General features: G+C 55.5%; 2 protein-coding genes and 2 long non-coding RNA genes across 7 annotated transcripts in view; 2 read left to right on the forward strand and 2 right to left on the reverse strand.

Moving 5' to 3' along the window:
• The window catches only part of BABAM2 (BRISC and BRCA1 A complex member 2), a 406,643-nt gene extending 403,844 nt beyond the window's left edge, over nt 1-2,799 (forward strand). For 2 of the 4 annotated variants that reach the window (XM_038561135.1, XM_038561136.1), the window contains one exon: nt 2,402-2,799. In XM_038561135.1, coding sequence (XP_038417063.1) covers nt 2,402-2,465 — 64 coding nt within the window. In that variant the 3' untranslated portion in view covers nt 2,466-2,799. The remainder of the gene's footprint in view (nt 1-2,401) is intronic. The other 2 variants (XM_038561134.1, XM_038561138.1) reach the window with 2 other exon arrangements.
• LOC119869729 lies at nt 1,953-5,717 on the reverse strand. The gene is made up of 2 exons (XR_005372261.1): nt 5,313-5,717; nt 1,953-4,744 (listed from the first exon to the last, which is right to left on the reverse strand). It is a non-coding gene; the product is annotated as an uncharacterized LOC119869729 (long non-coding RNA).
• LOC119869728 lies at nt 2,950-11,654 on the forward strand. The gene is made up of 4 exons (XM_038561146.1): nt 2,950-4,300; nt 10,156-10,243; nt 10,543-10,673; nt 11,072-11,654. The coding sequence occupies exons 1-4, from the start codon at nt 3,987-3,989 to the stop codon at nt 11,262-11,264; spliced, it is 726 nt and encodes a 241-aa protein (XP_038417074.1). The 5' UTR covers nt 2,950-3,986; the 3' UTR covers nt 11,265-11,654.
• LOC119869730 lies at nt 5,756-20,093 on the reverse strand. Its single transcript, XR_005372263.1, has 3 exons — nt 19,917-20,093; nt 19,151-19,230; nt 5,756-6,696 (listed from the first exon to the last, which is right to left on the reverse strand). It is a non-coding gene; the product is annotated as an uncharacterized LOC119869730 (long non-coding RNA).
• Between the last annotated feature and the right edge of the window lie 1,844 nt (nt 20,094-21,937).

Genomic DNA, 21,937 nt, shown 5'->3' on the forward strand with positions numbered 1-21,937 from the left:
TATTGCAAACCAGTAGCCATCGGTAGTGATGTCACCTGTAGCCACTAAGTCTCGCTGAGTGTTGTCTGTCGGCTGGCCTGTGGGCTCATGGGGAAGATGTGCTCCCCGCTTGCCTGGGACCCGCCATGCAGCCTGGCAAGTACAACATACATGCATATGTGGCACACAGTCTGGGGGAAGCACAGAGATTGTCTTGGCAACCAAGCGAGACCTGATAGGAGTCAGGGCATTTGGCCTGAGCATGAATTTCCCAGAGGTGGGAAATAGCACAAGTGAGGAAGAGCAGGTGGCCAGATTGGAGTTGGGGGCTTGCATCCTGGACCTTGCATGGGCTTCAGGGGTTCTGGGACAGGATCCTTAGCTTTCTCAGCTTCTCTAGGGAGGGGTGCATGAGCCTGAAAATGTGGTGGAAGGACAAAAACAAATTAGTGACATGTTGGAGCCAGAGAGTGAACATCATTGAGTGCCAGGCTGCAAGTCTGGGGAACACGCAGGGTGTGTTTGGGGTAGTGGCAGAGACCCATACTTGAAGAAAATGTATTTAGTTGCAACAGAAAGGCCAAGTAAGCCTGAATCCAGGGGGCAAACAGCCTTCTGCACCAGTTGTGTTGAAAGGTAACAAGACCAGGAGCCATGGGGTGTCACAGAGCATAGAGGGACATGGTGGAGGAAAAAGAACCTTCAGGAGAATTCACCACAAGGCTTTAGGAGCGGTGGAAACACGGCTCTGTTACAGAAGTACGAATGGGCCAAAGCGCATTCATGACAACATTGAGGAACCCTTCACTTGGAGCACACTGGCTTAAACTCCAGAGGTGTCCAGGTCAGAGTCCTGCAAGTGGCTGGAATGTGGGACCGGAAGTGTGGCAGAGAAATGAGGGCCCAAGGCCCAGATGAGGTGATTCTGTGCTGAGTGAGTTGTGTGAGCCTGAGCAGAGCACCATGTGTGAGGGATCTGGGGGGCAAGACAGGAGGATTCCAGAGAGGGGGAGCTCACGAGGAGGCACAGCAAGGAGCAGGGAAAGGAGCCCTAGGGTGTGGAATGTCACCCGGGAGGACACCTTCCCAAGAGAGGAGCCCTCGCATAATGCTGCACAGAGCCTGCGGAGGCCAGGGTGGCAAAAGCCAGGGCAAAGTGGTGACATTTGAAAGCAGTTTCGGTTGACTTGGTGTCAGAGCAGCGGGGCAGGCAGTCAGGTGTCACATAACTGCATAGTGGGGCCCCAGGGCCTTTTGACTTATGCGGGGCTACTTACCCCTGCATCGAAGGAGCCCTGTTAGGGGCCTTTGTGGTCCTGGTGATGACAGGGCCTCTTGGTGGCCCGTTCTGATTAATGTCCTTTTTCTGAGTGAGCCGCTCTGGATAAGTTAGGTGTGACCACTCTGGCCTCGTGTTGAGTCAGGGGCAGGGGAGAGAGATGTAGGTGGCAAGCTCGGATGACCAGGGGCAGGAGGTTCCCACCCCTCCACTTTCTGCCTCCCCTGCTGTCTTTCCACAGAGCTTTGGGTTCCTAGCTCACAGCAAGCCATCCCTGCCCCCAGTCCCTGATCCCACCATGCTGCTGGCCCACAACGCCTGTGATGCCGCCTCCACCTTCCTTGGTCGTGCCAGCCCAGCGCCTCACGGTACCTCCATCGGTGCCCTTACCGCCTTGACTGGTGTTACTGATGTGTTTATCTCCTCCTCTAAACTGGGATCTCCTGTTCTGCAGGGGCCCCATCCGGCTCCTCTCGCAGCCCCAGGCGCCTCATACCATGCCTGGTGGAGCGGGCCCACGTCACATGTGGAGTTCATCTCCATGGATTTGAATCTGGGTTCCAGGAAGGCCAGACAGTCTGCCCCAGATCATGTCAGCTGTCCGTGACTGACCAAGGGTCTCTCGATTCACAGCCTGGCTTTCCTGCCAGTAGACCAAACCGCACATATGTTTGGAAATAAATGGAGACTGTGGAACAGTTAGAAACCCTTTTTATTAGACCCTCTTTGTAGGAAGTCAAAGATCCAACGGAGTGAAGAATACAACTCTTTCCATTTAAGCCACAAAAACGGCTAGGCCACTGGCTTGGCCACTCTGGCTTGTGGCGGGGATCAGGCCCTTGTCTCTGGCCGAGGAGAGGCAGAGGGAGCCTGAGTACTGATGTCTACTAGGAGCTGGTGTCCGGGGAGGGCTGGGTACAGGCCCTTTAAGCAGCCTGTGCAAGATAGCACAGACGTGAAGTGCATGTCCCTCCCTTGGAAAAATCCAGAGGGTTTTGCATCAGCAGGGAAGGGAAATCCAACCCAAGATGCAGGAACAATAAATAACAACTGTTCTGAGTTAGGCCGAAAGCTCTGAGTTGCACTTTTTTTCAAGTTGTTTGCGCTAACCACATTTTTTTTTCTCCCCCTCTTTCCCACCAGGGCTTATTTCAAAACCTTTGTCCCTCAGTTCCAGGAGGCAGCGTTTGCCAATGGAAAGCTCTAGGAAACACCAGTCTGGAGAGGCGGCCAGCCAGACTGCTGTGTCCACATGCGTGTCAGCACATATGGCCGCTTCCTGGAAGCCGCTTGGAATGCCTTCATGGCAGCGTTCTGCTCACACCGTGGCTTTGCACGCCCCGCCTGGAACCCAAACTGAAGCTGGCTGGCGGTGACCTGGATCCTCGAGCCCCCACCTCTGGTTGCTCCCTCTTTGTTTCCTTCAGTATATTTCTTAGTTGGAAGAAATAAAATGACAAATAATGACACAGTATTTTCCCGGGGAAAGTAAGACATCACAGATGCACACACCCTTATTCCAGGAAGGCCTTTGTCTCTAAGACCTCCTGTCTTTGCTTTTATTTTTCCCTGAAACTAATGTTGTGTATGTGTGCATGTGCGTGTGCATGTGTGTGTGTGTGTTTTACACCCCAGCATTTCCCACTTGGGGTAGTTCTCCATTGGAAAAGGCGCTGCCTGAATGAATCTGACCACCCTGCGTGGTTTCAGTCACCCACCCAGCCAGGCCCAGGGCTGGTGCTCAGGACCAACTGGGATCCAGCACAACCGCCGCTGCCCCCCTCCCCCCAGCTCCCTGTGAGCGCACCATATGCACAGAGGCAGTGATTAAAGTTTGCCAAATGTGCCACCTCCGTCCTCCCCTCTCTCCAGTCCCCCCTCCCGAGGCTGGTGGGAGAGCTCTTTGGGCTCATGCAGCCTCGTGCAGATCAAACCTGTAAGACAAAGGTTGGGTCTTGTGGGCCATCACTGACATGTCTGTGGCATCCCGGCTCAGGCCCGGCAGCTCTGCAGCCACCCAGGAGCAGAGTAGGGGCAGATACCCTGAGGAATTTCCATCTTCCCTGTACTTCTGGATTGTCAGAGCCAGATGGAGTCTCGGAACTCCTCTCGTTTTCACCCCCAGTCCTCTCCCCTACTGCTTCCACAAGCGCAGAGAGAAGTTAGGCCCAAGAGCTACAGAAACTCGACAGGCAACCTGGGAGTAAAGCTGGAGCTGGGGGCCAGGCTCCCCCCATCACCATCGCACAGCTTCCCTTAGCTTCCTCACCAGCGAGTCCAGCCAACCTGACCACTTGACAAGATGTACAGTTTCGCTTAGCATTGTCGCGTCCTGAAGGCTTCCAACATGGGCAAGTGGGACCTCAGTGCAGAGGGGAGAGAAGCAAGCGTCTGGCCTACCTGGGCAGTGCTCTTCCCTGGGCACCCGCCTTCCCGGGCGAAGGGGAAGCCCTGGCACACCTGTAGGCTCTCACGGGCCTCTCGCCATTCTCTTGGTTGAACCAGGTTTTACCTTGTGAGCCTGAATGGAAGCCAGATCAGGGCCCTTGTGGGGACTGGGAGGGCTGCCTCTCCTTCCTGTATCCTCGAGCACCCAGGAATATTCCCAGGGGGCAGGAGAACAGCTCGAACAGACCTCCCCGCTGGCTACCAGCTGGACGACCGCCCAGCTTTGGGCTCTTACGGCTGTGGGTACTTTGCCCCCTGCCCTGCAACCTTGGGAACTCCCATGACAAGAGAACAGTCCAGTGACCTGTGTCCACACCCCAGCTCTGCCATTTGCTGGCTCTGTGGCCTAGAGGAAGTCCCTTCTCTCGTCCTACAGGGACTTGGCTCATCAGGAACTCCCAGGGAGCTGTTTGAAGAGTGGTTGATCAGGCCTCCACTGCACCTCTGCTCAGTCAGTTCTTACCAGCCAGGGCTGAGACATCTGGGTTTTGATAGAACTCCCGTCGTGATTCTTCTGAGCCTTAAGCCAGCTGACCACCCTGGAGCCTCTTCTGTCCCCGGTCATTGGACTGCCCACTCTTCCTCAGTGCAGCGGTGAGCCAACTGTCACTCTCTTTGTCCCATGACACCATCACTTAGGGTTGCTGTGACCCTCTCCCCGCATGGAGGGCCATGGATTGGGCTCTCAGCCCGTAGAGCCAAGAGTTGACGAGTCAACTCAGTAGGGGACTCCAGGCCAGTTCCAGCAGAGGGTGGTTTGGCAGTTGTGGGACGGGGTGAGGTCACGTGGCCTGGACCCTTGGCGTTTCAAACAGCCAGTTGATAGAACAGCCAGTAGTGGGCAGTGTGACCTGGGGACAGCCCTCCTGCCCCTGCCAACTTCTAGGGGTGCACATATGCCCAGGCCGGCCGGACCATCGATGATATACCCATGCTTCTGCCAAGTAGGCACAATCTGAGCAGGAAGCGCTGTCACACCCTTTACCTCAGAGCATCTCACAGCAGACCTGTGAAGTCAGCAAGCCGGTAGGGTAGCCCCTGTTCCACCAATGAGGAAGCAAGATCAGAGAGGTTAAGTGAGTTACCCACAACCACCAGCCAGTCAGTGCCAGAGTCAGGATCCAACCGAGGCTCCTAGCTGAAGACCCAGTGCTGCTTCTCACATATGTCCCCATCACTGTCATAAAACAAACTGACATCTTTGCTTTCCCAGTGAAGGATGATGTGCTATGTATAGACTCGTGAGCACGAGGATTATATGAATTTTAGACACTTTCATTCCCCTTACCACAGGAGGAGGGTTTGGGTTGATTTTCTCAGGAGGAACCAAACAACAGAAGGTGACAGTGGCCACTTCGTGTTTCTAATACCACGGATCCAAAAACCAGTGTTTGTGAGTTTGAGCTCTACCCTCACCAGCAGCAGAAGCAAGTGGTGCCTGTAAATGGGTGACAGTCACCAGTGTGTTTTTAAATCCTTCTTGCTAGTTCAGCCCATCATCGGGCATCATACCTGCATACAGAGTGCAGCCCAGGACTAATTAGTAAGTGCCTATAAAATGCTTTGAAGAAGAAAAGTGCCATATATGAGAGCACATTATTATTACCTCATAAATCCTGTCACCAGCTTAGTCAACCCTTGTAATTTCAGTTGAATCTTGAGCTGAGCACAGACAAGGAGAAGGTCTGGGATGCGTTGACTGCTATTACCTGGGCATCTCCCGGGGGCCCTGGGGCGGAGGCACAGGGCCCTGGACGGCCAGCCTTGAGCCTTCTCCCAGCCTCTCAGCCTCCTGAGGACCCGTCGCCAACAGCCCGATGGGGCCCCATGACAGAGCCACCGTGCTCCTGGGGACAAACTGGAAAGAGCACGAACCTGGGGAGAGACTTCTATTTGAATCCTGGCTCTGCCCACTTAGTGGCTGGTGAATATTTAACAAGCAGTTCTTTAGCGGTTTAAAAAAGGACAAGAAAAACAGGAGGGGCCCGATTTATACTGTTTGCCAGTTTCGACGGTGTAAATACCACCCCCCCACCCCCCCGGCCGTGACCAATTTCCAGCTACCAACGTGAGGTCCTTGGATGCAGACCTGGGAAGAGCAGGGAGGGTGGTTGTGGGAGCCTCCCCGGGGGCAAGCAGACTCCAGGGCAGATCTTCATTGGGTCTCTCTGAGTTTTGTTTTCCTCATCTGTAAAATGGGAGTAAAGATCTGCCTCCTAGGGTTGTGAGAATAAAATCAGGAATGTACAGAAGGCACCAAGTATGGTGATTGGCGCACGGGGAAATTTGATAAACGGTGGCTATTATGATCGCAGACCAGAAAAATGATTTTCTGATGTTGACATTGGCCTTTTTCTGAAAAGTCAGAGTGCCCCTGTTAAGAAGTCCTGCCAATGAATGTGGCCTTTGGAAGAGTGACTCTGTCTGGATGACTAGGAAGACAAAATGATGAATCATGTGGATTTTAACGAATGGGAGAGGATAAATTTCTGTGGGAGTTCCCACCGCCGCCACCGCCACCACCACCACCCCCCACCATCACCACGCTGGGGCGGTGGGGCTTCAGGCTCTGGGGAGCGCTGGAGAGCAAACACCCCGGTGACCTGCTTCTGTGCCCCGGCACCTGCTCTCTCACAGGCAGGAAAATCAGAGCAACACAGGTCACTTTTGCTTCTGACTCAGTTTCAGTTCCTGATGACCACAGACTCTTGTTTTGGAGGCACAGCCTTGGTAGAGAAATAACCACACTTGGTTTGCTTCTTGCTCGGGCCTATAAATAGTGCTGGTCCCAGAATCTGTCCCAGTTCGTTGGGGACTGGCCCATCCCACAGCTTTCCTTAGCGTGAACGTTAAAAACATCATCTTGTGGTCAGACGGCATCTAATCCTGTTCGTGGCCTCATAATCAATGGATTGGTGCTTTTAAAAATAAAAACAAGAGAAGAAACCTTGCCTTTTAGTTTATGCATCTATAGTGCTTCTGTGCAGGGCCTGTAGAGTGAAAGGAGAGTAGATCAGATGCCAAACAGAAACAATGCTGGATGGGTGGCCATGGTGTTGGTGACCCTTATCAAGCTCTAAATGACATTCCATGCTGGCTACTTTTTATACGTTGTCTTTTTCAATCATCAAAATGACTAAATGAGGTAGATTATCATCCCCATTTTATAGATCAAGAAACTGAGCTTCAACGAGGTTAAATAACTTGTGTAAGGCCAGGAGGCTGGTGTTCTTAACTATTCATTCATCCCTGCTACTCTCTCTCCCTCCCTCCTACCTTCCCTTGCTTCTCCCTCTGCTCCCTGTCCATCCCCCTCCTTATCACACAAACACAATGAGCCCAGGGCTCTGCTTCTTTCCACTTCCCTTATCCAGCTTCTCCAAATGGAGGGAGATTTATTGTCTACTCTATAAAAGACATTCATGTCCTGGTTTTTGACATTTTCTGGAGGAGGAGAGGGGCCTGGGGTGGTCAGGCAAGGCCAAGATCAGATGGAAGCATGAGTCAGGCCAAGATCTGCAGGTTCCAAGGCTAGACTTCACCCCAGGGGGTTCTGTGTGTCTGTGTGCACTCACCCAGAGGATGCTTTGAAGTAGTCTTTGTATAGGCAGATAGGCCAATCCGTGTGGTTACATAAATATATATATTAAAATATATATACACACACACACACACACACACACACACACACTGATTTTCAGATGAGAGTCAGGGCCAGCCCCACAGTTGAAAAAAAATCTGACTTTGTGCCATGTTCTCAGGTTAAAGTCCAAAACACACTTGGTTGGAATAATGGCCTAATATCAGGGGAAAATGAGATGAAATGGCTGTGGCAATTATTAAGGAAGATTACCAGGGTATTTCCAAAGGCACAGGATCCATGAACTGATTCCAGAGCAAATATGAAAGAACTCCAAGGGTTATTTCCTAACATAGCTCACGTTCTCCTTCTGTGGGGCACCCACATTGCTCCTCCATTCATCTCTGACCCCTTTGGAAGAGCCACACTTTACAAGTCTGAGAGGTCATGCTTGGGGTCATGACGAATTATGACTAATTACAGTAATAAAAGTAGCCCCACAGGCAACCCAGGAATGACCAGAATGACCCTCCCTGCTCTGGGCCAGCTGCCCTTGCACCACTGTGGGACGAGCAGCACGGCATGTGGAAGGTGTGACAGATACACATTCCTCCAGAACGGAGCCCACCACCTGCTTCTTCAGTGTCATCAAGGAGCAGTCCTTCTACATAAGTCTCTTCATTCCAAAGTTTCTCTCTGGAACATACCCTTTGATCCCTTTTAGGTTCCACCCAGGGAAATCCATCCCTTTCAATTCCACGATCACACTTTTGCCACCAAACGAGACTACCCGGCTCCTGGTGACCTTTGGCTGTCTGGGCAGGTGCCAATAGAGCAGAAGCTCAGAAGGCAGCAGGTGCCTTCTAGAAATAAGGTGGTGGATGGGTGTTAAACAACAGAAGCCCTCTTGAGGGCCACGCATGAGGCCCCAGGCCTTGTTCTGGGCCCCGCACATCCATCACCTTTCTGGTCTCTGGCCATTAGCAGAGCTCATAGGCCCCCACTGTAGAGAGCCGGAGGCGGGTGGCAGAGCTCTGAGCACAATCTCTGGGTAGGCCCAAAATCATGTGAGTGGAACAACGCCCGCAGAGTAAGAGTGCCACCTCCCCAGGGTACAGCCTTGGAGTCTTCTGGGTGTATATGTGCGAGTAGGTTTATGGAGGGATTTTACCTCATTTCATAGCCCAGCAGGGGGCTGCTGTCATGCCTGGGGACCCGAGGTCTGGGGCCAGGGTCTGCCTCTTGGGGCCAGACGGACCTGGGGGAAGACTCCTTCACTCACAACACAGCCCGAGCTTCAGATGACCCTGATGGCCCCTATCCTGCCTCAGTGCCCACTCCTGACACTCAAGCACGGGCCCCCATGGGGTGAGGAGGGTGAAGAGTCCTCCCTACACCAGGCCGTCGGCCTGCGTGGGCTGGTGGATTGCACCACCGGACGGCTGCCTCCACCTCTCCCGCACCGTCCCACTCCTACTGCACCCAGGCCGCCCCCCGGGTGCCTCCTCTGCCTCCCCTGGCATCAACCCAGTCACCAGGACAGCAGCCCCCCTAGCCTGGCCACTCGGAGTGCTGGCAGTCAGCAGCCAGCAGCCATGGGGCAGTCGCAGGAGACCCAGCCCTTGGCTAATTGGCTTGTTGTGGGAGATGAGGCCCGTGGGCTCTGGAGCCAGCCGGCCTGAGTCACCACTTACCAGAGGCGTGAACTGGAGCAAGCCACTTGACCTCAGTTTCTTTCTCTGCAAAATGGGGCTCCTGCCTACGTCATGGGCCTGGCAGAAGAGCTCAGTGATTTGGGACGGATGTCACGCTGAGATCAGCCCCGGCAGGTGGGGAGTGCCCAGAAGAGCCTGTCTTAAGTCTGTCCATCTTTCTCTTTCACATCCTGACTCTTAAGCTTCAACTGGCCACCAAAAAAAAAATCCTCTTTGGCCCCTGCCTGACAGGCATGTAGACAGCACTCCCTCCCCCCGTGTCTGCGGCACTCTGGCTGCCAGCTGTCGCACCCCCACCCGCGCCCCCCGTCCGCCTCGACCCGTGCCACCCCCGGAGCCTGTGCCCCCTGCCAGCTCTTCACGGCCACCAAGACCCCTGCTTTCAAAACATGGTGTTTATTAAACTACAGCCATTAAGTAATCATTTCCCCCCTTTTAACCAATGACATATACTTGCTTGCTAGGGATTCCAAAGAGCGCCAGGGACTGGAAATTACCTCACTGGACGGGCATGTTTCCAGACAAAACTAGAACATTTTATTAGCCAGGGGTTCCTTCTCTCTGGTAAACATATAATAAACATTAGCCTTCCTTAAAAATCCTTACTGTTGGTCCCAGATCCCCCACTTAGTGCCTTCCAGGCCTCCGGTGGGAAAGCCTGGTCTGGCCAGGCCGGGCCCTGGACTGAGGCCGCGGGGGTTCGCAGGTTATCTGGAGAAACAGGATGAACACGCAGCGTTAACCATCCACGGCTCACGTGCGAGCTTCCCCGGTCTTGACAGGCGGCCCGGAGAGGAAGAAGCAGGTTTCCAGGGCTGGAGAAGGGAGTGTCACCCTGAAACCCTGAGTGTCCCACACCCCTGAAAGGGGGACCAGGCCTGCAGACGCTGAAGGACGAAACATTGGAGCCATCCTAAGCCAGACCGCCTTGACCAAGACGGGCTTAGAGCCAACAGGACACAGGTGAGCCCACGAGTGTGGGCTCAGACGGGTTAGGACACACTGAACAGGTGTAAAATAGAGCAGAAAAGCAGTGTGGAGCCAGGCAGGCCTCCGGCCCTTCCACGCGTTTACTGAGCACTTTCTGTGTGCCTGGGGGTGGGAGCTGCTTCCAGGGAGAAGCAGGGATTGAATCCCATTTATACATTCAACAGACCTCTGTGGAGCACCCCCTCTGTTCCTGGCGCTGGGACTGTACAGATGATAAGGCCAACCCTGCCCCCAAAGAGCCAGAAAGATAAGGCAAGTACACATTCCCACTGCTGCGGGCGGTGGTGGTGGGGCGGTGTGGGGAGGAGCAGTGATAAGCCGTGTGGGAGAACAGCAGATCTGCACAGCTTCCTTCCAGCCCAGGCAAATCAAGGAGGGCTTCCTAGAGGAGGGTCAGCTGGGCACAGATTAGCTTCTTGGCTCCCAAAGTAACTCCTCCCTTTGCCTCGTGGTGGTGGTTGGGCCCTCTGGTGGGCTCTCCAGCTGGGCAGAGAACATGATGCCTAGTTCGCATGCATTCAGCTATTTATTGAGCATCTACTTGGTGCCAGGCGCTCTTCTGGTCACTGGAGACAAAGCAAGGAATAGAGCGTGAGGATGCTTGCCTGGAGCTTCGGCTCCCAGCGGGGAGAGAGAGAGCGTGGGAACGAGATCCACCGTGCACTGCGGAGTGTGAGGCACGGTGAGTGTGAAGCAGAAAGGAGTGGAGGTGTGCTAACCGGGGCGCTCAGGGAAGATGTGAAGGGGGCAAGGCTAAGGGGCCCCCAGAGCCCATGTATCCCCAGGCCCCGGTGTGGGGGGAAGCCACTCAGTGGAGTGGGGCCCTGACTCTGGAGCATCCACGCGTGGCAGGCGCGGAGCAGTGAAGCAAGCAGGCAGGGCTGAGTCCTGGCAGGCCGCCCTCCGATCACGCGGGGCCTTAACTCTGCCTCGTCTGGGCGGTAATGAGCCCTCTCCACAGGCTGGTTATGAGAGTAAGGCCGATAGGGACTGGGGAGGCCCCGGGAATGGCAACACGTCACAGCTACGCCAGCAGTTTGCCACTGCCACCACTTACTGCAGAGTCCCTGTCGCTGCCAGGCAGGGGCCCGGGGGAGGCGCCCTGAAATACCACGAACCGCACAGGAAATGGGTGCCGATGCCCGTCCTGCTCTTGCTCCCCAACCCTCGGCCTGCCCCCGAAGCATCAGCCAGCAAGCCGGAAAGGAGAAGAGCATGCGCTTCCACGGGACCCGAGGTGGGCAAACGGGGTCCCCAAGAAGAGCCCCCGTGAGCCCTGCCTGGAAGCTCTGCTTTTCAGATCCTGGATCCTCCCGGGGTGGGAATGACCTGGAAGGTGGGCACCTGGACAGGTGCGGTAGCCAGCGGCGAGCTCCCAAACCGCCCTGTCATTCCCAACAAAACTGTCATTCTTGATGTCTGTTTCCCCCTCTGGAAAAGGAGCAAAAACCAGCACCCACAACCCATCCTCCTAACACAACCATGTTTAATGTGTGTTTGACACTGAGCAACAAATATTCTGTCCCTACTCTGTGATGGGAAATGATTTCCAAGGTATTCATGGTTAACACATTCAAAAGCAATAGAATATAACTTTGTAGCCTGTTTTGCTTTTTTTCTTTTTTTTTTTAAGATTTATTTATTCATTCAGAGAAAGCGAGAGAGAGGCAGAGACACAGGCAGAGGGAGAAGCAGGCTCCATGCAGGGAGCCCGACGTGGGACTCGATCCCAGGTCCCTAGGATCACACCCCGGGCTGCAGGCAGCGCTAAACCGCTGCGCCACCAGGGCTGCCCCCTGTTTTGCTTTTTAACATTATTTCCTAGATATTTCTTTTTTAAAAAAAGATTTTATTTATTTATTTGAAGGAGAGAGAGCACAAGCAGGGGGAGGGGCAAAGGGAGAGGAAGAAGCAGGCTCCCCACTGAGCAGGGAGCCTGACTGATGTGGGGCTCGATCCCAGGACCCCGGGATCATGACCTGAGCCGAAGGCAGACACTTCACCGACTGAGCCACCCAGGCGCCCTGTATTTGCCATCTCGCTACGGTCTTCACAACCATCTTGGGAACATCTACCTCATATTTCTCCATAGTTCACATACTGCTTCCCTTCTTTTTGGCCATTTGAACTATTTCACGAGTTTCCCTATTATAAATATATTCCATGAATAATTACTTAAACCTACTCTGGGAAAGGCACTTGGACAAGCTGAGCACAGGGCAGCCACTTAGCAAGCAACAGGAAAAAATGAGTATGGTGAGGGGCCAGTTCATGCCTCAAAAACTTTAGAGCAGTGGAAAATGGGAGAATGTGCTAGAATAATCTGGCAGGGGAGGAGGAAGCACTGAGGTCGGTGCCTTTGGTGAGACAACGAGGAGGGTGCTGGGCCTCCGGGCTGAGCTGAGGTGGGGAGTGAGAAGTGAGACAGTCATAGAAACAGCCCAGGAGGCCTAGGTGTCCAGCCGCTGCCAGAAGAAGAGGGGGCCCTTGCAGGCTGGTGAGCAAGGGAGGGATAGGATCAAAGCGGTATTTCAGGAAGGTTCATTGGTGTGGTGGCTGGAGGTGACAGGGCAGAGGCAGCCTAAGCTGGAGCTTATGAGGGAACCTTACCTCCAGGTGTGGCAGGGGAGGGTGCTGGAGCGGAAGGTGCTTCTGGAAAGTTGGGAACCAGAAGAGATGGAAAGGGGGAAAACATTTGATGACAGCCCCTCAAGCTTTGACACCAGAGGGCTCAGAGCACGAGAAGCCAGGCTGCTGATGCCCAGGCCGCGGTGGGGAGTGGCCGGGAGTCGGAGCCCTTCTGCCTTCACCACGTGGCTTCAAGCCCTGGGAATGGAAGCAGCCTGGGCAGGTGGCACTGGGACAGGCCTGGGTGGGGGCCCCACGGAGAGCCCTGAAACCTGCGTCTATCCAGACGTGTGTGGGCGCAGAGGTAGGAGGGGAGGAGGAGCTCTGAGACTGAGACCAAAGGGAAGGTGTCAGGGCCTCAGAGACGGGAGGGATGCCTCTGCCAGCCTCCTACCAGCCAGGGCTGATGGGAGACCCGGGGGGCTTGGCCTGAACACAGTCCAGAACCCCGACTTGGGGTGATGAGCCCATGTCTGGAATCAGAAATGAAAATCCTCACTAAGCTACACTCTGGCTACCTGACCTTCACCTTTGTGAACCTCAGTTTCTTTGTCTGTAAAATGGGATGATAATAGCTCCTACTTAACAGGCTGGTTGTGCTGATTGGACGAGTAATGGACATAACATGCCTGCGATATAATAAGCAGCCGTGGATGGGAGCTGCTGTTGCTATTATTACTGTCATTAAGGAGCCCTCAGCGCCCCCTCCATGTCTAGCCCAGCCACACCTGGCCAGCGTGGGAGGCTGCAAGGGGCGGCTTACGGCCTCCTGCTGGCCACCTCACTCAGGGCCAGGGCGCCAGCCACAGGCCCAGCCCCTTGGCCAGAACAACCTGAGCCTCCCTTGGGAAGGGCCCAGGCCCAGGCCTCAGTGCTGGGGCATTCCACACTCTAGTCGAGAACACCTACGAAGTGCCGGGCTCTGTGCTGGGCACTGAGAACTCCAAGAGGCCTCATATCCAGCCTGTCTGCAAAGACCACACAGAGAAGCAACTCTGTTCCAAGGGTGTTCTGAGAGAGTGTATGTGGTGGAGGTAGAGATTCCAGCTAGGGCATCAGACAACGTGACTTGGGAGAGGTGGCTCTTGTCTGCCCCACGGGTTCTGATGGGCAGGAGCCGGGAGAGAGCATCCCAGGTGGAGGGAACAGTAGGGGCTCAGCTGAGGAAGGGCACGTGGCCCAGCGGCGGGATGATGATGGAGATTCCTGTCTGGAGAGCCTTCTGCTCTGTGCCAGCTCCGGGGGCAGAGCCTTGCTCACACCCAGGCTTGCCCTCACGTCGACCTTAAGAGGTAGAAGTTTTTATCCCTATTTTACAAAACAAGAAAATGGAAGCCCCAAAGAGCGACTACCAGGCTCGTAATAGTCACTACTAGGACTAGAACTCAGGTCTGCAGCTCCCAAACTGTAGGCTCTGTCTCACAGGCCACAGGTTGTGGGGCGGGGGGGCGGTCAGGGGGACGGGGTCTGAGAGCAAGAGGACAGGCACTGAATGCAGAGGCCTTTGGCCACACCTGCATGATCCAAGGCTGTTATCCACTTTGGGAAGGGTTATGGTGTCCCCCCAGCATGAACCCTCAGAGGCATCTCCCTGTGACCCTAGACACCCAGGCAGTGGGTCTGGCCTGCAGCCCAGCCCTTCCCACACTGGCCACACCCTCATCCCCCCTTCTTGTCCCTCTGGGCCAGTGCTCAGACCCCTGATTCCTGGCTCCTGCCCTCTGTGGGAAAGGCCGATGGCAGAGAGCCTCACGCGGGGCCATGGGCAACCTTGACTCTGGCATTTGTCAATGGGTCACCCCACATCCTGGCTTCTAAGGCCCATCAAGACCACGTGGTCCAATGCTAACACAGGTTAACTGTGTTACACGAACTGAGGCCTGGGGAGGGATAAGGATCCAGGATGGGCTAAGACCTGATCTGATTCCCCAAATCAGTGTTTCTTCATCTTTCCTCTGACTCGCCCAAGGCAAGGACCAAACAGGTTGGCCTGTCCCCATCAGAGCCAGCGTGGGGTGGGGGTGGGGGGGTGGGAATGAAAACCTCAGAGGCCCCATGACAGCAGAAGGGTCCTGGATCTGCAGGGGACCGTACAGGTCAGGATCACCCCTTACAGTGAGGAAGGAGGAGGTGGGTTAAAGCGTGGCCCCAGCCCCCATCTCCTCAGCTGGCCTCGGCCCAGGCCTATAGCTACCCAGACAGGAGCATGTTTTTGCAGTTTGCTCACAGGCCCCATAGGGACCATCTGCAACCCTGATGCACATCACCTGCCCTGGTCTGGGAAGGCTCACTGGCCAGTTCGGGGAGTGACTGTAGCTCAGAGCCCCTCTGCCGGGGGCTGGGCGGGAGGGGGCTTTGGCACTTAGAGGGCTGGCCCTGCTCTGGGCTGATTTCCTCTTTCCTCCTGCCTGGCCTAGGAGCAGAGATCCTGCTTTTGTTTCCAGAGGCCAGTCTGACCCCCAGTAGTGTTTTCTCATATTGTGCTCATTCCCGCCAGGGGCCCCTGGCACCTGCTTTGGGCTCCTGCCTCTTCCCACTGGTCCCTAGCCCCAGCCTGTGCAAAGCCCCCTCTGGGGCTGCCCTTACCCCTGCATGCGGGGTTGCCACACCTGTTCAGCCTCAGTGGGCCGGGGCTCACCTCCCAGAGTTCGGGCCTGGCTCTGAGCCCCCGTGGGCCTGATCGCCTCCCCAGCATACTGTGTGTACATCACTCCAGCTCTGACCCAAGTATGTGAGGCCTTGCTGGCTTCCCTCTGCTTTTCTGGCTGTGTGGCCTTGGGCAAGATCACTCACTTGTGTCCACCCCTCTTGCTCACAGGATGCCGTGAGCTATGGACATGACAGGTGACTGTCCGATGCCCGGGATGCCTAGACATCCCGTCCCACACCTCCCCTCTCTTGCTTTTCCTCTTGGCCTTCCCCGCCGTCCTCCACTGTGAGGCTCAGAGCTGCCCTGGCCACCTGACAGTGGCCAGTGACCAGAGGCTGAGGAATGAAGCTTTGTGTGACTCCTTTCTTGCAGGGCTCAAAGCACTTTATAAGCACGAATCTCCTTTATCCACTCTGGCTGTTGTCTTGTTTGCTCTTTATATTTTATGATCAGCTGAGGTGTCGTGTTTAATCCTCGGGTAAGGGGAACTCGCCAGTCAGAGGATGCCTCCCCCGCCAGCGTGGCAGGGACCTGGGGGTCGGCTCCCACCCCAGCTGGGGCTTAACTCTTGGCTGGCACCTGCCTCTGGCTGGGAATTTGTCCCCAGCTCCACACCAGCTGGGGATGTCCCTGGAAGGCCACTGACGGGCCGTGAGGTGGGGACACCAGATGTGGCCAGGAGAGCACTAAACACAGAGGCAGGAAGTCTGGGCTCTGGCCGCTGTGGCCAGGTGACCTGAAGCCAGTCACCTGGACTCTGAGCCTGGTTTTATTGAGACATAGGACAGCGATAATGAGACTCCTGAGAATATCAGATGGAGGTCTGCAGGAGGGACGTGTAAATGCTAAAGTTCTGTGCAAATGTCTGGGACAGTGCTCCCACCTATAGTGCAGGGGCTGGATGACCCCATGGGGACGTCAGCCCAGGACTCTCACTCGAACTCTGAGATGAAAGGAATTTACTCCCTCCTTCCCCCACAGCCATGAGCCTGTGCTTCTTGGCCCAGGTGGCCAAAATTGGGAAGGTGGGGGCAGATGGATCCAAAAATCAGCCTCTAGTGCCTCCAGATAGATGGCCTGACCTGAAGGGCTTCCTTCTGCTGCTCCCTGCGGTGGGCCGCTTGTGTTATCAAGAGCTCTCAGACCGGGGATCCCTGGGTGGCTCAGCGGTTTGGCGCCTGCCTTTGGCCCAAGGCGCGATCCTGGAGTCCCGGGATCGAGTCCCGCATCAGGCTCCCTGCATGGAGCCTGCTCCTGCCTGTGTCTCTGCCTCTCTCTCTCTCTCTGTCTATCACAAGTAAATAAATAAATCTTTAAAAAAAAAAAAAAAAAAAAAAGAGCTCTCAGACCCAGGCAGGCCTTCAGAGCACATCCAGATGGGTGGTGTCGGCCCCACTGTGGCCCATCCGCTGCAGGGTGCCTTGCTGGGCTGGTGTTCCCTGCCCAACGGAAGAAATGCCTTCCCTGTGTACAAAGTTGCTCTCTACTCGCCAAGCCTTATCTCTGGTGCTGAGCCTGCAAGGAGGCAAAGGTGCCAGGTGTCTAGTGGAGGCCCTGCCTGCCTGGGACACTTTCCAGGGCACGCCACGACAGGCAGCCCAGCAGGGCAGGAGGAGATGCCCAGCCGCCACCACCCCCCTCCACAGTGGGCTTGCCTTGGCATCAGAGCCACCCCGGAGCTTTGGGAAACATTTCTGCACTTACTCCTTGACAAATCATCGTCATGACAATACAAGGCCCCCAATTCCTCGTCTGCATTTCCAAACTCCCCACAGTACTAAAACTCAAAATGTTTTAAATAACTTATTTGGCAGCAAAACCTGGCCCCCTCAAACATTAGGCTGCCAGGAGTCTTTCTTTTTCCCACTTACGATGAATGTTCACAGCTGTTAATGAGGAAATACTCATGTGTTTGATCACAGGGTGCTGCCAGACCTCACTGAATTAGATGTGATATTAGAATATGCACCTTATGACCTTTCTAAAAATTCAAAAACATATAATCTCTGAAACAGAAATGGCCAAAGGTTTCAGATAAGAAATCATGGCTGTGTCATAACCAGTGCTTAGTATCGGCCTCGCAATATCCCAGACACCATGCTAAGCACTTCACGGGTAGTGATGCTCTTGTCATCCCAACAACTCAACTTATTTCCATTTTATAGATGAAGAAACTAAAGCCTGGGAGGTTCGGTCACTTTGCCCAAGTCCCATAGTTAACTCCGGGTGGTGTCAGGATGTGCATGCAGGCAATCTGGCTGCTTGCTGTTGATCTTGCTTCGCCCAGGCAAGGAGATTCAGGCCCAGAAGGAGAAAGCAACTAGCTCAGGGTCCCCAGTGAGTGTGAGGTGGGGCTGGGCCTAAATCCTGGAGGCCCCCCAAGCAATGCCTGCTCCTGCTGATGGGGCCGACTGTGGGGGGCAGTGGCTCCCCCAAGCAGCTGCTCAGGAGCTCCCAGCCTGCTCCGGGTTAGTCTGTCCAGCCCATCCGGGAGGAGTGCAAAATAGAAGAAGTTCCCGTGGAAAGTTTTAAGATTTCACTGGATTGAAACCAGATGGCCATGTGCAAACAGACCCCACCAGCAGGCACAGGGTCTGGGCATGTGCTGAGCTCCCGTTGCCAGTTCCCAGCCTACCCCGGGGTAGGAAAACTGCCCCTTTCAGAGAGCCAGTGACAGGATGCTGGACAGCACAGGCCAGGCCTCTCTGATGGGAAGGGGCAGGAGATCCTCTCCTCTACTGGGAGCAAAGCAGCCCTGACACTTGCTGGTTCCAGCTATTTTATGGTTTCTGAAGCTGGGTGGGAGCTCTGGGAGAGCACCTCCCCCCATTTTTATAGGGTTACAGTCGTTCCTCTGTTCTTCCACTGACTTGTTCTCCTTCGAATGAGTTCATTCCCTCACTGGCACACCTAGGTCCTACAGCAAACACAGGGAACATCCCAAGTGAGGCGCTGGCTGTAGATGCAACACGAGGGATGCAGCCTTGCCCTTTGGAAAGCCCCAGTCACACTCAAGAGTCGTCTCAGCAGGAGCAAGGGTTTATGCTGGGAACACAGGAGCAACCCCAGGGTGGTCATGGAAGGGGTAAGGAGCAGGAGAGCCCAGATGGAAGGAGATAAAGGAACGTTCTGGGCCAAGGGATGGCCTAGGTCCCTGCAGTAGGCTCAAGGTGCTCAGAGAGCACTAGCAGTGAGACAGGGACCGGGGGTTGGCATGGGCCCCATGAGCCATGCTGAGGATGCTGGGAGGCAGGAGAGGATTTCCCACCTTTCTGGATCCAGGGTGGTCCAGGACAAACCCTCTCCTGCCACTTGACAGTGGCCACGTCAAGCTCCTCTGAGATGGGCACTGGCTCTGTCACCTCGGTAGCCCAGCCCCTGGCCTAGGGCGGAGAACTTTAGGAAGAGATTGCTGACGATCTCCCCTGTCCTAGAAATCAGTGTGCTGCTCCCAGAAGGATGAGACCACCAGAGAAATCTGAGTCTGAGCTGGGGTTTATGGCATGTTAAGAAATCATCATCGTTAGCATTATCAACAATTGCTAAGACTCGGCATTGTGGTTATGTAAAACAGACAAATAAGCGCAATCTGTTGGAGATAAAAACTGAAGTATTTATGGGTAAAATTATCTGATGTCTGGTATTGTTTTAAAATGAAAAAAAAAAAAGAAGTGGGATGGGAAATAGGAAAGATAGAATATGCTGTTGAGTGTTGGGGCTGAGTGGTGGGCTCATGGGGGGTCGTGACATTCTTGTGTTATACCTTTTGGGTGTTTGGATTTTTTTTATGATTTTCATTACAAGCAGAGAGAGTATGAGTTTCTAGAGCTCCTACCCTGCAGAGCGATTGCACCCGGCAGATATGACCTCACTCCTCCCACCTTGGAAATTGACGGAGTCAGCGATCCTCTGCAGCAGGGAGGTGAGAGCGCAGGCCCAAGTCGATGGCACCCCAAGTGGCCTGAAAGACAACATTATCTCTGACCCCCACATCCAGTCACTGGTCTGGCTGATTCCCCCTCCAAAATCTGCATACTGACCCCATCTTCTCTGCCACCCGTTCCTGCCCCTGCCTGGCCTGCAGCCCCTGGCACTGCCGTGTCCCTGCCTTCATCCATCCCAGGCCCACACTTGGCAAAGACAACAAATGGACACTTAGCCGTCTGTGGGTTTGGCACTTCGGAGGCTGACGAGGCCCCGCCTCCAGGGCTCCCAGGTTGGAAGTGCCCAGGGATGGAGCTCCACGTGGTGTCGTGCTCTTTGAGAGCAGATGTCAGGTCGCAGTCGAGCCAGGATACAGAGCGTTGGGATGGAAGGCTTTCAGAGCAGCTGAGGGGCTAGTCCCTGGTGGCCGTCCTGGTCACCTAGGGGTATGCTTGCAGCCACATCAGCCACTGCACATGAGGTTGCCCACACGTCTGGCTCCTGCGTTACCCGTGCTCGGCTTGTGAGCAGGGCCCAGAGCAGGGATGGTGCCCACCTCTCGGGCACCTCGCTCATCCTAGGTCCCAGAGCCAGGGGCAGCAGCTGGCCAGGTGACTGCCGGGTGGTGTGGAAAACGCGACCCACCCCCCTGAGCAGCCCCAGTGAATCACCGTGCCCAGGAGGAAGAGCGGGGAGCATTCTAAAGGACTACAGGAGACAAACCTGCTTCCCCTGGGGTCCGGCCACCAGCCTGAGTCTGGATAATTGGAAAAGTGTTCCTGCTGATTCCTGCAATCTCCACCCAGATAGTTAATGAAGAAAATGGCTTTCCCGTGCCTTCTGAGCAGCCACACACAGCCTGGGCAGGCCCCACAGGGCCACGGAGGCCCAACAACTTGGTTTCCCAGGCCCCTCCCACCCAGAGCAGGGCCCAGGAGGCAGTTTCTCAGTCACGAATCAGCCTGTGAGGCCGGCTCTGAGCCTGGGCCTCCCGCCAGGAGCGTGAGCAAGGGGGAGCTGGGCTCAGAAACCGTCCCCAGCGCCCTTGCTCAAGGCTCCCTGCCCTTGGCCTCGCCCCTTCTCCACCTCTGAGCCACCCTCGGGCAGGGCTGGGCAGTCCAGCGCAGGGTGCTGCTCCCTCCACTCGGGGGGCCCAGAGAGCCACTTAGTGGAGACCCAGCTCCTGATGGTGGAGGAGCAGGAGATGGGTTGACGAGGGGAGAGGGGAGGGGGCCAGAGGCAGAGAGGAGCTGCGGGAGCTCTGGCTGTGGAACGGACCCCAGGGGGGCAGGGAAGTCTCTCCACCCCCACAGGGAGCACAGGCAGAGGAGGCCGGCAAGCAGCTGGGGCCACCTAGGCGAGCCTCGTGATGACCGGCGATGGCTTTGGGGACAGTGTCTGGAAGCTCCAGAGGCTCTGCAGCCAGCCCAGCCTGCAACATGGACACTGAGCGTCTTCCAGACTAAGCTCCAGGAGTCCAGGCCAGGGACAGAGAGGGCCCTGCTGGCTCCCTCCCCGGCTGAGGGAGACCACCCACAGGGCCTCTATCAGCTCTCCTACTCTCCAGGCCTCAGGCTCCGCCCACAGCTCCCACTGTCTCCTCGGAGTTGGCTACTCTAACTCAGGCCTTCCTCCCTGGAAGGTCCCAACAGCTGACCCAGGGAGGCATCTGGACCACGGGGAGGGATGTGAGGTGGATGGAGAGCAGAGGACAGTGGCACAGGGCCAGAGAAGCTCCCGCCTGCGCTGGCCTTTGACCTCGAGGACACAGCCTTCTGCGAGCCCACGCTTGAACTAGGGTGGCTGCTACCACCCGGCACTCAATTTGCCCTGCTCCGGTCTTGATCTGCTTCCAGATGCACCCCCCTTCCCAAGGCCCTGGGCTCCATCCCAAAGGAACTATTTTCTGCTCCCCCTGAGTCCTGCACGCACCATGAGTCCCAGCTGACCGTTGGCTGGCCCTGGTGCCCCTTGTCTCCGACGTGCCGGTCTAAATCCTGCCTGCCTGTCTCAGGCCCTGGCTCCCCTGCATCCCCTCCTCGGCACATCAGCCACTCAACATGCTGTTTTGGAATGTGGGTCCTTCTGCTTCGGGTCTGACCTACTGGTGTTCTGTGGGCAGGACCACAGGCCTATCATCTGACCGTCCCGGATTTGAATCCCAGCTCTGCCATTCCCTATCTCGTCACCTTGGGCAGGAGGCCAAGGCTCAGTTGCCTCATCTATAAAATGGGAATAATGGCCACTTAACAGGTTGTTTTCCACAGGCATTCAATGAGACATACATGAGACATGCTTTGTACGGGGCTTGGGACATAGGAATGTACCGTGGGGCAGATACAGTGACTAACACCACTGTGGAGGTGGGGGCGGTGGCCATTGTTCCTGTCACTGTACCTGAGAAGACGGTAAGTTCCCTGAGGATAGGAAACCCTGTTTTTTTTTTTTTTGTCTCTGTTTTCTCTCCCCTCTGGCCAGCCTCTGTGTTCCCCAGAGGGCCCTGCATAGTGGGCATGACTGGCACAGAGTGGAGGCCCCATAAGAATGTGGATCAAGTCGAAAGAAATGGGACCCCACTGGATCCATTCCCCAGCAGTGATGGATCCGGACCGGGATGCTTCGGTGTTGCGCTGGCCATCTGCAGCCCCAGCCCGACGCCCAGACTCCCAAGGAGGGCCCCCTCTGTGGGTGCCAGCGCATTTGGAATGGAAACGGTCTTGTCCTGTGCATCGCAGAGACATCTG

The sequence above is a fragment of the Canis lupus genome, chromosome 17 (assembly GCF_011100685.1).
Source record: "Canis lupus familiaris isolate Mischka breed German Shepherd chromosome 17, alternate assembly UU_Cfam_GSD_1.0, whole genome shotgun sequence".
NCBI classification, from domain to species: domain Eukaryota; kingdom Metazoa; phylum Chordata; class Mammalia; order Carnivora; family Canidae; genus Canis; species Canis lupus.